This window comes from Marmota monax, unplaced genomic scaffold (genome assembly GCF_021218885.2).
Source record: "Marmota monax isolate L192 unplaced genomic scaffold, Marmota_monax_Labrador192_F-V1.1 WCK01_AAM20220418_F8-fsc00034, whole genome shotgun sequence".
NCBI classification, from domain to species: domain Eukaryota; kingdom Metazoa; phylum Chordata; class Mammalia; order Rodentia; family Sciuridae; genus Marmota; species Marmota monax.
In genome coordinates, this window is record NW_026693934.1 from 3213605 (window position 1) to 3228259 (window position 14655).

At 33.4% G+C, this 14655-nt stretch overlaps 1 protein-coding gene across 1 annotated transcript in view; it reads left to right on the plus strand.

The window, feature by feature from the left end:
- The window catches only part of Lrp1b (LDL receptor related protein 1B), a 1856415-nt gene that overhangs the window by 1568292 nt on the left and 273468 nt on the right, over positions 1 to 14655 (plus strand). The window contains exons 50-53 of the mRNA XM_058585368.1: positions 3249 to 3371; positions 5334 to 5453; positions 10363 to 10491; positions 13408 to 13530. Of these exons, the coding sequence (XP_058441351.1) occupies positions 3249 to 3371; positions 5334 to 5453; positions 10363 to 10491; positions 13408 to 13530 (495 nt within the window). The remainder of the gene's footprint in view (positions 1 to 3248; positions 3372 to 5333; positions 5454 to 10362; positions 10492 to 13407; positions 13531 to 14655) is intronic.

Consider the following 14655-nt stretch of genomic DNA (forward strand, 5'->3'; position numbering starts at 1 on the left):
ATTTGATCTCTTTAAATGAATTATAATATAAAATTCAAGAAATCTGTCCTAAGATCTCTCCTTAGATCAAGTTTTTTGATGTTTCCTTCCTCATTATTCCTTTTAAGATTGGTGATTACATATATTTTTTAAAATTTCTTTTTAAATTTTTTGTGTAGTTGGACACAATATCTTTTTTTTTTTAATTAATTTATTTTTACATGGTGCTGAGGATCGAACCCAGGGCCTCACATAACCACTGAGCCACAACCCCAGCCCCTGGTGATTACATCTTTAAGATGTATAATCTATAAAGCATCAGCAGAAATGTTATAAACCTTGACTTAACTATTGATAGACTATCAAGAGGGATACTGTTTCTCACTACTGACTTTGCTCATGTTATATAGCATGTGTGAGACTGTTGATACAGTTTACATAATTTTTGGCATAATAGTTCAGGTAATAGTTATCATTTTTGGATCAAGATCAGGCAGTAATATTTTGTATCTGCCTATGAATCATCTTTACCTATATTAGTTCTGAAAAATATTTTCTGACTTCTTAGAAGAAGTCCTTCTATGAAAATGACTTGAGCGATCTATTTGAGGGTACTGAGATTTTAAAAATATTCAGAAGAGAAAGGTGTTCATTGCATAAAACTGACACTTTTGAATTTGGACTCAAACTACTGTTAGCCTTTGCCTACCCTGCCAAGAGTCACTTTTCCATATTTAGTTGGGATATAATTTTTTAAAATATTTTAAGAAATTTTATTCATGAGAATTTTGCATACCAGTTTGTATTTATATAAACAGGTAAACACAAACTACTAGGAAAAACTGATACTTATGATGGTTCATGATTTATTCTCTGATACCTCTATTTCAGGCATTTTGGTTTAAAAATCGCTAATTACATCTTTAGAGAAAGTGGGAAAAAATTCTTTGGTGGCACTGACTATAGCTCGTGACAGTTCTTCCACATTTAAAAAAAAATCTTGTTTTTAATCATGCAAATACATTTTAAATATAGAATTTTACTACTTTGGAATCATGGATCCTGTGTGTCATGATTATTAATCTAATGTGCTTTTCAGAATAATACATTTTCCTTTTTGTTTGATACTGGGGATTGAATATTGAATTTAGGGGCACTCTACTACTGAGCTACTTCTCAAATTTTATTTTTTATTTTCAAGATAGGGTCTTGCTAAGTTGCTGAAGCTGGTCTCAAACTTATGAGTCTCCAGTCTGAGCCTATTGAATTGCTAAAATTACAGGCATGCACCACTGTGCCTGGCATAATGCATTTTCTTTACTAGGGCTGTAATTAATTTTCTTTTTTTTTTGGTATAGGAGATTGAACTCAGGAGCACTTAACCACTGAGCAACATCCCCAGCTATATTTTGCATTTTATTTAGAGACAAGGCTTCACTGAGTTGTTTAGCACCTGGCTTTTGCTGAGGCTCGCTTTGAACTCCCAATCCTCCTGCCTTAGTCTCCCAAGCTGCTAAGATTACAGGCGTGAACCACCGAGCCTAACAATAGTTAATTTTTGAAATTATCCTTAAAGCACCATATAATAGAAATTTGTTAAACTGACATTTCATTTTCTTTTTCATATCCTTTATCTCTTTCTAGGGTTAACAAATAATAGAGTAAGCTTTCAGCACTTATAAACAATTGTGATTTTTACATTGGGTAAGAAAGAAAGGGACACTCATGCTGCTTTATGAGACAGGTGGGCACAGGCAGGAAGCCAGAAATAGGTCAGTCAAGACAGTTTGGATGGCCGGCCCAGGCCTGTCAGCCTCAGCAAAAGAAGGCTTTAAGGAACTCAGTGAGACCCTGTCTGTAAATAAAATACAAAATAGTGCTGGGGATGGGTCTCAATGGTCCAGTGCCCCTGAGTTCAATCCCTGGTACTGAAAAAAAAATAGTTTGAATGATATCTAGGAAGCGTCCTAAAAGACCTAAGTTATTGTTAAGAACTCTCAAGATCTTTTGATTTCATGATAAATTTACTAAAAAATGAATTTTTTTCTCCTTTTCAAAATATATCATAGGGAGACTTTTTATCTTAAAATATTCATTATGGGATACCATAGCATGATTGGCATGTATACTCTAAGGTTGGCTTCCTGATGGGCTGTGACAGGTGTGGGCCAGGCTATGGAAATCTGAAGGTATGAGAGAAGAGATGTCATCTAGTACAGAGAAAAATCCAGTATTTTATATGCTCTTTTGGAAGCAGTAGTAAAAACAACTTTGTAAGTTTTATAAATTACAATTTACAAATTAATTTTATGTACAGAATTTTTATTCTTGTAATATTTTTCATAGTATCATAAATGTCATGTTTATTTATTTATTTTTGGTGCTGAGTTTAAAGACTTGCTAAGCATACACTGTCTTTTAGCTATACTCCCAAACCCATAATAATCTTAAAAGAGATTCTGCTTTAACATGTTTTACTCTTAAAATAGGGAATATTTGCTTAATTTCTATCAAAGCAGATTCAAAATAGCAGGCAGTAGAAACACTAAATCCATATTCATTCAGCAAAGATCTAAGATCTATCAATGTTTTACTTTTGTTGTTTATGTTTATTCTTCATATGAAATTAAGAATACTTTCCATGAAAATATGATTCTTTGGTTTTAGACTCATTTACTTGAGAGTCATATCAGCTCTCTCTCTCTCTCTCTCTCTCTCTCTCTCTCTCTCTCTCTCTCTTTTAGGGGGCTACTTGGGATTGAACTCAGGGGCACTCTACATCCCCAGCCCTATTTTGTATTTTATTTAGAGACAGGGTCCCACTAAGTTGCTTAGCACCTCGCTTTTGTAGAGGCTATCTTTTGCAGAGGCTGCCATTGAACTCCAGGTCCTCCTGCCTCAGCCTGCTAAGTCTCTGGGATATCAGGGATGCACAGCCGCACCTGGATCTTTTTCCTTTTTAAACTCCCATCATCTAATCTCCATATTACTTAATTTAAGAAGTTTTTCTGTGGTAAACTCTTTGTTTCAGGACCCAGTCCTGAAATGGATGTTATTAGTATGTACTCCCAGTCTCCTCTGGTCTATGATAGTTTCTTAGTCTTCTGGTTTTCAGAACCCTGGCATTCTCCAGAACATCTCAGGTATTCTTTGTCCATTTGCTTCAAATTTATCTTTTCCAGTTCTAGAAGTATTAATGTTTTATCTACCTATATTGAAGAAATTTAAAATTAATTTAAATTAACATTACATTCTATATTTTGTCACAGTTCAAAACAAACACAAATGTGAAGAAAATTATTTTGGTTGTCCTAGTGGAAGATGCATTTTGAATACCTGGATATGCGATGGTCAGAAAGACTGTGAGGATGGGCTTGATGAATTCCACTGTGGTGAGGATTTAAGTCTTGCTTTAATCGATGAACTGTATTATGACTTACATGTTGATGTTCTCTTGCATAGGGATTTTACACAAAATATTTTAACAGATTTTGATGTCAATTTTCACTTTTATTAAATAAAACAAAATGATAAAAATTAAAGTAAAATGAGAAAATTATAATAAGGAGTAAAATTCTCCCATTGCAGTACTTTTTTAAAAAATTTCTGTTGAATTGCTTCCTCTGCCAATCTAAATAATATATGTACATTTTGTTACCTGATATAGTAACTTCAGGTGGGATTAATATATATACTTTGTGCTATGAAAAAATAAGGATTTGGCCTACACTATGCATGATACTCCTATCTGGCACTGGCAATTATTATTATTTGAAATTCTGCAGATAACTTGAAATAATATCCTTAAGTTTCTGTTTACTCAAACATCCATCCTTACCTTCTACTTCCTAATTTCTCTGTGTGTATACTTTATTTCACAGTGTCAAGATAAAAGAGCCTTTTAAATTATATTTTATAAAATTTATGGATTTTGTGGTTTTTTTTCAGGCCAAGGAAATGTTCAATAGGAAAAAGCAGCATATATTCACTTTTAACACAAATGATATACACTGTGATGAGTAGACAGCCTAGAAAAAAGATTTAAAATGGATCTTCCATGAAATGTCAGACTCCTCTGAAAGTAAATGTCATTGTGAAATGAGGAAATACATTTTGTTTGGTGAAGATCTTATATATCTTTACATTAGAGCCAGATTCTGAATAAATCTAACAGAAAACTTCAAAAATAGTTTCTGTGGATTTGTAATCCTCAATAGGGAACCATTATACGATTGTGTCTTCTTTAATTTTGTTTCCCAGGCTTTAGTTTTCTAAATTTCTCACTTTTTATATATCATCCGATTAAACATTTTAAGTGAAAATGCAATTGTTAAATATTCTTTCAGACTAAAACCAATATTGTTATTTTGACAATAGTTTGTATTTTAAACAATGTAATTTGGGAGGACTTTATTTTGAATGATCCCTGGTGATAAATATGATGGGTGGAGGGGGACTGTGGGGGTAAACAAAAGCATTAAGAATTGATATTGGAAAAAAATATATAGTATCTTATTATTGTAAACATCCTGTAAGAAAAATTCACTATTCCTATGAGTTTGGGTCTTTTTAAGGAAGTGATATATAAACTTCAATGTGTTAAGTACATATAAGCATAAAACTTTTGATTTGTTTTCAAACTAAAACCTCCTTAGCTCACTTGTAAAACAAACATATTTGGTCTGTCCACCCCATTGTTGCCTTGTTTAACATGTATTTTTTTCTTTGTTAGTTTACAAATAGATTATAGTTAAAAAGGATTACTAAATGAACATGGAATATATATTTTATGACTGCATCCCACACATTTTTAGAGAATGACAGTCTGGAATATAGTTAAAGGTGAATAGTCAGCACAGTGAAAAGTTCAAAGGCAAGTCCTATGAGAACCGTGTTGAAGGAACATGGTGTGTAACTTGGAAACAGAGGGAATATGCAAGCCGTTGTCAAAATTTTATGTAGAATTGTCACAGGGAAGAAGAATTTGGCTTGTTTAAGGGCTGATTTTAGAAAAGTCTAAGAAAGAGCTTTCTCATTGTGAAATCTGTTCTAAGATAATCTTAGCCATTTTTTTTTTCTTCTTTACAGTTGACCCATAATACTTACACATATTTATTGGGCACCAGGTGATATTTTGATATATGTATACATTGTTATAATGTTCAAAGAGAATAGGCATATATTTCTTTAAGCAAATTCATTTCTTGATGGTGAAAACATTCATACTTATTTCATTTAGCTTTTTAAAAATATATAGTTCATTATCCTTATGTGCACCTATTGTCCATTAATACACCAGAGCTTATGTCCCCTAGCTGTTCCACCTAAAGTAAGCTGCATTTTTTGTTTTCTAGATTCTTCCTGCTCTTGGAACCAATTTGCTTGTTCTGCACAAAAATGCATTTCTAAACACTGGATTTGTGATGGAGAGGATGATTGTGGGGATGGATTAGATGAAAGTGACAGCATTTGTGGTAAGTAGTTCCTTTTGTGTTCTCAGTTTTTAACCACTCAGTACACTCTTTGCTGTCTTTGTTTTCTTATGTATGAAACATCACTAAATTTACAAGACATACTTATTATTTTAATAGTAATCTATTGTTTTACTTATTTTATTGTATATATATTATTATTTAGGATTTTTTCTTAATATTACCACAATCAATGCTTTTTTTTTAACTTTTATTTCTAGTTTTCAGTGACTCATTTGTAGTAAATCCAATGATTAAGATTGTTGGATCAAATGGTCAAATGTTGGGGTGGGGATGTGGCTCAGTAGTAGAGCATTTAGTTAGCATGCACAAAGCCCTGGGTTCAGACCTTGGCAACACACGCGTGCGCGCACACACACACACATACACACAAATCAAACACTTCTTTTGATAATTATAGATGTATATTGCCAAGTTACCCTCCAAAGTTTGTAGATGAACCCATACTACCACAAGTAACATATGTTGTTTCTGTACATCTCTGTGTGTTTTATACAGAGTTGTTTTAAATAACAGGTAAAGGAAGGTGACTGCTATATAAGATTTGAAAATGTAATTTTGAATTCAGCCTTCTAGAACTAGAGATAGCAGTTTCAAACATCTATGTTTGCCTATTGCATGTCAGCTGCAAACACAATGAAATTGTTTTTTAATAATCACAAACATTTTATAGTTTAAATGGAATTATTAACTGAATTTCTTAAGGGATAAAAGAAGAAAGGGAACTAATAGTGTCCACAAATTTATTATAATTGTTCAGTCAGTCTACTAATTTATTAACATGTCTATCTATCTGTGTGTTCCATTTGTTTGTATGTCTTTGTAGCTATAAGTATAAATTCTTCACTAATTACTTTTATCCTATTGAGTAGCTAGTTAATTGAGCTCATTTTAGAAAGAGAAGGACCTGAATCACAGGATAAGGGGCATAGAGATAAGCACATTTAGCATCTTGTTCAGATTTCAGTTGTGGTCAGCTGTGTAGGTCATGGCCACATAGAGAGTACTTTATAGTACTTGGGATACACTCAATTTCCCTATAAATAATATAAAATTGGTGATAACTTCTGAAAGCAGACAATTTATTTTCTTGTCTTTAAGCCAATGGAAATTTACCTTTTCTTTATATAGCTAAAATGATCCGGAGTTACTTGTAAGACAAATAGAAGCGTAGAATGATCAGTATCAGAGAGCTTTGAACATGAGAAAACTTAATAATCAATTAGATGACTGCTTAGCCTTTTTCTTTTGTTGCTATTGGCTATTAAATTTTTAATTTTAACAAGAAAACTTACCTGTTTTTAATGGGATACCTCTGTTTCCAGTGATTAATTCATCATGCTTGTGACCCTCTGTTAAGCCTGCAGTTCATGGCAGCATTGATAATGATGGGCTTTCCAAGTAGTCTCTATGTAATAGAAGAACCTAGACTCTGAGGTTATACAGTTTAGACTCTTAAATGTTAATGATTATTGTAAAGCAATTACAGTGTGTTTGTAGTTGGCATATAGTAGACAGATACTCACATTTACACTAATACCTCCAATTCTTTGTTCTCCCATGTGTGTTTTCAAGCTGTAGGATTATGGGAAGCTTAACTTCATTGCTTATTGCTGGGGTTACTTACCTATTAGATACAAAAAGATTTACCTATGTACCTGTTGTGATTATTTAACAGACCAATGTGCACTGTATCCACAGGTTTATTGCCATTCTTTTATGTTTACATTTTCTTGCCTCCTTCCTTTTGTCAAAGTGCTGTTGTCATGTCTGAATGTATGTCAGGAATAATGCTTCTAAAAAGATAATAAAATGATAATGGACATGTTTGTCAATCATCAAAACACTGACTCTATTAATTTATTTGCACATTATATTTTATATACCAAATACAAATCTAATGCACAGTATAATCTACTTTAGATTAAACCTCAGTTAACAAACTAAATCTAGTATTTTTAAAATAGTAAAGGAACCTCACAAATAATTTATGTCAGTAGGCCCCAATATTTATTGTACAAAAGATCCTGCTAAAATGTCTGTTAAAAATGTAGCTTCTCAATCACTACCATAGGTGTTCTGATGGGTGATGTGTATATATTCTTTTTTAATGCTCACATAATGATCCTGAAATGGGATATTGAGGATCGAATTTTAGAAAATGATAGTCTAATCTACCTCCATCTTTTGATAAGTGGAAAAGAGAAACCCAGAGACCAAAAAAAAAAAGTGGACTGAAGTTAATCAGCTAACTTAGTAATGACAGAGGTAAACCAGAATCTAGATTTCTGAAATAGTAAACAGGGTAGTGATTCTTACCAATCAATGTTTGCTATCGAGTAAGGACATAAGACAGATCAAGTGGAATTCCATTAGCTTGTCCTTCTTCTCCCTTGGGATTCTTTTCCCAGAGGAAGATGATGTGTCTCCAGATGGTAGTGCCAACTGTGGAATGAAGCCATGAGTTTTTTCCCTTGGTCCATTTTCTTTTCAATTGACTTCAATGTGTTGGCATGTTCTTAATGCAGAATCTGTTGAACACTATCACAGGAGACAACAAATTAGCTGTAAAGAACCTTATGCCATTTTATAGCAGGAGATATCTTTGTAATTATGTAGTCATACCCCTCATTTTAAAGACAGGAAATTCAGACATCAGCCTCCTCCAAGGTTATGCAGAATTAGATTTCTCCATGGCCAAATCAGTACTTCTCTATTATGACTACCTTGGGAACAAATTGAAAAGATAATAATGGAAGGTATCATGGAGTTCCACATTGATCAAAACTTTCTTAGTAGACAAATGTAGTTAAAAAAATCTCAAGCTCAGTAATGCAGAAATTAGAACATTGAATTGAGAATATAATATTGAAAATGACACTTTATGTTCTTCGAGCATGCTTGAAGAGATAGTTAATAAACAGTTATAATAGAAAAATAATTTCTGTGAGAGAAGAATTTTATTAGAGAAGCTAATAAAGACAGACTATTTAGCGGGAAAATTCATTTTTAGATAAAAGGAACATTTACTTAATGATTATTTTCTGATTTCTTCCAGTAAAATTAAACCTCATTTTGTTGCAGCATTGACCCTAAATTAAATGAGTAAATCTGAATCACCTGGGGAATTTTCAATATACTATTCTTCCTGTCCTCCGAAAGAAGTATATACCAGGGACAGACACATTTATGTGGGAGAAGATCCCCAGGGCTTGGTTTTTGTATTTGTTTTATCTTTTTTTTTCCCTAGGGGATTTTATTTTGGCAAACCACTGCTATAAATTTTGAAAGTATTGCTTTGGAAAGCAGTTTCTACTCATAAGAACTGTATGACCGAAAAGTAAAAGGCTAATAATCATTTAATTAAAGTGTATTGGTCTTTTCTTTAAATGTCCAGAAGCAAATATTTTTCATCTATCAAGTCAGTCATATTTTCTTCCTGGAGATGGTAAATTGGCAGGGGAGAGGGGGTGCATAAGCAGTTGATGAATTATTTTTCTATATTTTTATTGATATAGTGTTACATAATGGGACGGGATTTGTTGCTGCACGTTCATACACATTATAACAGTACAATTTGGCCATATAGTAAATATTTTTAAATAATTCTAAAGCTATCTTTTAAAAACACCTATTCCTGACAGCTTTTGTTATAAGAAAGTGAAATTTCAAAAGTTAGCTTGGATTCATATTTATATATTTGCTTATATAAAATGTTTTAGTTCAGGCTGGGGTTGTGGCTCAGTGGTAGAGCAGTTGCCTAGCATGTGCCAGGCCCTGGGTTCAATCCTCCACATCACATAAAAATAAATAAATAAAATAAAGGTATTGTGTGCAACAACAACTAAAAAAATAAATATTAAAAAATTATAAAAAAGTTTTAGTTCATTTGTTGATATACAATACTTTATTAAAAATTTTGTATACAAATGTTTTATACAAATAAATACAATTCCCTAAATATTCAGGATATATTACTATTCAAAGGGCTAAGGAAATATCATAAGAGGGGGGTCAAATGACATATGATCATTCTATGGTTATATTAAGAAGAAAATAGAAAACAACTATGACCCTTTGGATTTACAGTCCAAATCAACATTCTTTTTTGTTTTGTATTGTTTTGCTTTTGATTTGGCTATATATGTTTGGAAAACATAATACAGCTAAATGAACATTGAATTGATAGAGCAGAGAAAAGGTAGATTTTGTTCATTAGATGTGTAAAAACAAAAAGAACATGGACACATTTATTCTTTTTAACAACATATTTAGGATGAATAATAACAACATTAATGATTAAGAGAGATGCTCAAGAATGAAAAGGATTTTGGCATTCCAATACCCCATGTAGAACCCTGGGCAATTTGTGTCTTCTGCAAGCTTCTTAACTTGTTCAAGCTTATGTTCCCTTTTCTGTGAAATGATATGAATAGGGGTTTTCCTGAATTAAATGAGTTTCTCTGTTAATTTTTTCCTGAATTAAATGAGTTTCTCTGTTAAATATCTAACATATATTAAGCAATAAAAATGATGCTTCCTTGATTCTTACTATTGTGGTCCCTATCATTATAAGTTCAGGTCTTTCAAAATGTTGCCCCAGATCGTTCCTAATTCTATGACATTTCTATGATTTGGGACATTTTACAAGGAGAAAATAAGTTATTTTCTACCATGTAGCTTTAATAGATATAACACAAATTAGGAAAGGATGTATTGGATGAAAATCTCTACACATCTGTAGGGAATAGGATAATGTTTGATGACTCCCAATAATTACAGTCTCTTGGTTGTAAGCAGCATTCTTCTGCTTCCCTCTTTTCATTAGGAAATGTAACTGTGAACATTTTCTAGCGTTCATTCCTAGCAGCACGTTTCCTTTGTGTTTAAGGTTCCATCACCTGTGCTGCGGACATGTTCAGCTGCCAGGGTTCTCGTGCCTGTGTGCCCCGACACTGGCTTTGTGATGGTGAACGAGACTGTCCAAATGGAAGTGATGAGCTGTCCACAGCCGGCTGTGGTATGGACGTTTATCAGCTATTGTCAAAGAAAACTCTTGGCAAAACCCTTGGATGTTTGTGTGATAGTACTCATTCACTTCATGTTTTCCTTCACTTTCCTAATCCTTGGGCCCTTAGGTAGTATTAGATCTAATCAGGTGGGACGTTGTTACCATGGTAGTTCAGCAGCCTCTTTAATTTGCTGTGCAGAGTGTTTCAGATGTGCAGTGGTATTACCCACTTTAAAACCATTTAGATGACTGCAGATTTGTCATTGCACTTCTGAGATAGTGTAACTGCACCACGTGTGTGAGTGTAGCAGATTTGGCATTTTCTTTTTAATGCCCGCCAACCCCCCATGAAAGCTTTCAGATTGCCTATGACAGATACTCTGTAAATAGCTGCTCTGATCTTAGATAACAACTGATCAGGAGGTCAGTAAACACCTATTAGTGCTACAAATAGGGTATTAACCCCTGGGTCGGGTAGAAATAGTATGGATATAGCTGAATGAAGCTAGGGATCACAGGACCACCTTTGGAGGTCAGACAATTTACTAAGTTTCTGATTCTAGGTCACCTCAGGAAATTTTCAGAGAATTTCTCAATAGTAAAAATTTAGATAAGTTCCTTTGCATGGTCAGGAGGATAAAGGGACTGAATATTTGATTGTAGACCCCAAGGTCACACAGGGGGTCTGTTGAGCTGAGCAATTTATCAGAAATAGTTCTGCAAATTCTGCTCCTCAGCGTATATTCTGCCAATCATCTCACAAATGGCCTATTTCCATGTCTTTAAAACATTGTGTTTGAAGCCTTAATGTAAGTGTGTGTGTACATCTGGGACAGTTGAAGCACAAAAGAAAACGAAAACTTTGAGATAGGCCTATTTGCACAGAACTCCTGCTATTGTTGTAGAATAATTCACTTTGATCTTGAAACTGATATGTGTGTCTATAAAGGTCGATGGGGCCACTGAGGGCTACATAATAAAGGTTTAAGCATCAATTCAGGGATCCAGATGGTCCCAGTATGTTGTTGCTATTGTAGCAAGTTAACACTCTGGGAAGCATATTAACACTTTTGGACCACATGGGTACTATTAAGTAAATTATGCTAAAATGTAGCAAATTGCACTCAAGTGACCTGCAAGTGTTAATGCCAAATAAGTCACTGTAGCTCACTGTTTTAAAGAAGGATGCATGTGTTAGAATTGGCATAATTCACTTGAGTTATAAAAACTGTCACACAGTTCAGAGTTAGAGGTGTTATTATTAATGCTAACTTGTCCTTTGATATTAATGTCATTCCTATGTGACTTCTTTATAGTTTTAAAAATTAAATTTATTGAAAGTAAATTATACTTGATTACATTCAAATAATCCTTTGTGTTTTACCTACTCGTGGCTCTATTTCAGTAATTACTAAGATGAAAGCAGAGATTGCTTGGTTCATGTAGTCTGAGGCTGCCTGAGGATGAAGGACTGATAAGCATGTGAATGAATAACTATAATACCTTAAGAATGAGAATGTTGTGTGTCAAAGATACAGGGTCACCACAACGAAATATTATGTCAGAGTCCTGGAAGTGTCATGGAAATGTTTCAAGAAAAAGTGATAATGTTGTCTAAGTCTCAAAGGACAAAGAGAGGGCTCTTGCATGGAAAGGAAAATGCGTAGGCTAGGAGGGGGGGAAATGGCAGGTACTAAATTGCTTCCAGCGTCCATTATATTTCAGTTGTTGTGATAGGTGGTTTTTATTTACATTAATGAATTCCCATAACATTACCATCAAGTGTTTTTGGGGATCTGCCAAAAATAATTACTATATAGGTAGGAATTTAAAGAGCACATGGGAATTCATTGAATATCCGACATGAGAAGATCTGCTTCACGTACTATATCTAGTCCTTATGAGAAATTTACCAGACAGATTTTATTATCCTCATTAAACAGATAACGAAACAGATGTCCCAAGAAGGTAGATAGCTTCCTTGAGGATACAAATCCAATTGGCAGAGCCACTTTCTGCAAACCATTATTCTTTTCAGCATTCTACAATAATATACAGTAATTATTGACACTTGAAGTGTCCTAAACTTTGAATCCTACCATAGTCTTTATCTTTTAAATGTAAGATTACTGAAAAAGTTAAATGATCCTTTCAAGTCTTCTATGATTATATGAGTATAGTATTAAAGTTTATGTCCTGTGCACATGCTTTATTTTACATTTGGATCCACCACTGGTTAGGGACTTGCTGGAGCATTACATTCAAGGGTTAGTATTCTCAAAGGATCAATGTTCCATTTCATGGGTCAATTTTTTTAATTTTCTGTGGTGGTTACAATGGGGTTCATTACATCAGAGATCTTACACACCAAATTTAATACCCCATACTTGCACTTACCCAAAAGGTATATTTTCTTTTTAAAAGCAATAACTTTCTCTACTCTCTTTGTTTACTTTTTACTTCTGTCATAAACATTACCACTTCGTGATCTTTTCAGTTCTACTTCTGAACAAGGAAGTAACACTTTTATCATGTAACCAGCATGACTGCAAGTGTGAGGAGAGAAAAGACCCACCCATGTTATTAGCCAAGTTTTTTCTGACACACAAATATTTGAATTCATTCTTAAAAAGCTTACCAACTGCCACATGGCCTCAAATTTCAGGGGCACTCTGGATTGAGAGTAGAATTTATTAATACTAAAACTTTGAAATATATACATAGAATGTATTACATATGAATACATTCTACTACATACATGCCATTGTTAACTAATTTGATATATTGGAAATTAAGCAAAATTATATTTTTTTCTAAATAACTATGAATTATTAGGTATAATTTTATTCCATTTCTAAATTTCTAATATGTGAGATGATACAATATGTGCTGCTTTAACTCTATATTTTGTGATGTCTTTCTTAGCTCCCAATAACACATGTGATGAGAACACCTTCATGTGTCATAATAAAGTGTGCATTCCCAAGCAGTTCCTGTGCGACCATGATGATGACTGTGGGGATGGCTCTGATGAGTCCCTGCAGTGTGGTGAGTACATCCAGCTCCCAAAGAGGGGGATCTCAGGCAGAAAGCCTTTATAGAAGAACCTGCGTTTGCACAAATCAAAATCAAACACTCCTTCCTTCCTTCCTCCCTTCCCCTCCTTCCTTCCTTCCCTCCCTCCCTCCCTCTCTCTTTTCCTCTCTCTCTCTCTCTCTCTCTCTCTCTCTCTCTCTCTCACACACACACTTTTCTTAATGATACTAATGACCAATATATTCAGTAATACCTAGTGGCACCACAAGTAACTTCTTTAAGCTCAAGTAAAATTTTACACGCATTTAGAATTCATGTCCACTTGTAGCATACTCATAACACTCAGTGACCATGTTGGAAAATCTCTATAAAAATGTCTCTGTTTTATTGTATTTTGAAGTGTTTTGTACAATACTTGGCTGGGTTGTTCAGTGTTACAGCCAGAACAGGTATTTGAGTGAGAAAATAATGCAATTTAGCATTGTCAGAAAAGGCTTGTTACTTAACATTTTCCTCCACGTTGTATTTCTATATGTGTCTCATTTGTTGATATTTAATATTTCTATGAAATTTATCTTTACAACATATTTATTTAACGATTATGTATAATATATGCATGTATATAATTACATGATAAAATCAGTATTAAAATGCCCAGTTAAAGTTGAAATCGCATGTGCCTCTACTGTTTCTGTAAAATATTTAAATACATATGCATGAATAAATATATATAACGCGAATCTATGGACTTTATATATAGAAGGTAGTAAATTTAGTGCACTCCTGTGTTCTCACTATGCAGTGTCTAAAACCTTGGTCTTTGAAAGGAATCACTCGGAAATCAATGGATATCAATTTTTATGATCTTTTCACCATTAAGTCATGCATTCAATGTGATTTTTTTAAAAGGTACATTATAACTCAAGGAATAAATTGAAAGCAGAGTTATTTCTGATTGAATATCTCCTCTCTTCTAGACATATTTGTTGATAAGGAGACGAATGAGACATAGTTTTCCACTTAACGAATTCACAAACAAGGACATCAGACAGACAATATAATAACATTCTTTTAAAAATTAAATTATTTATTTATTCTAATTTGTTATATATGACAGCAGAATGCAATTTATTTCAT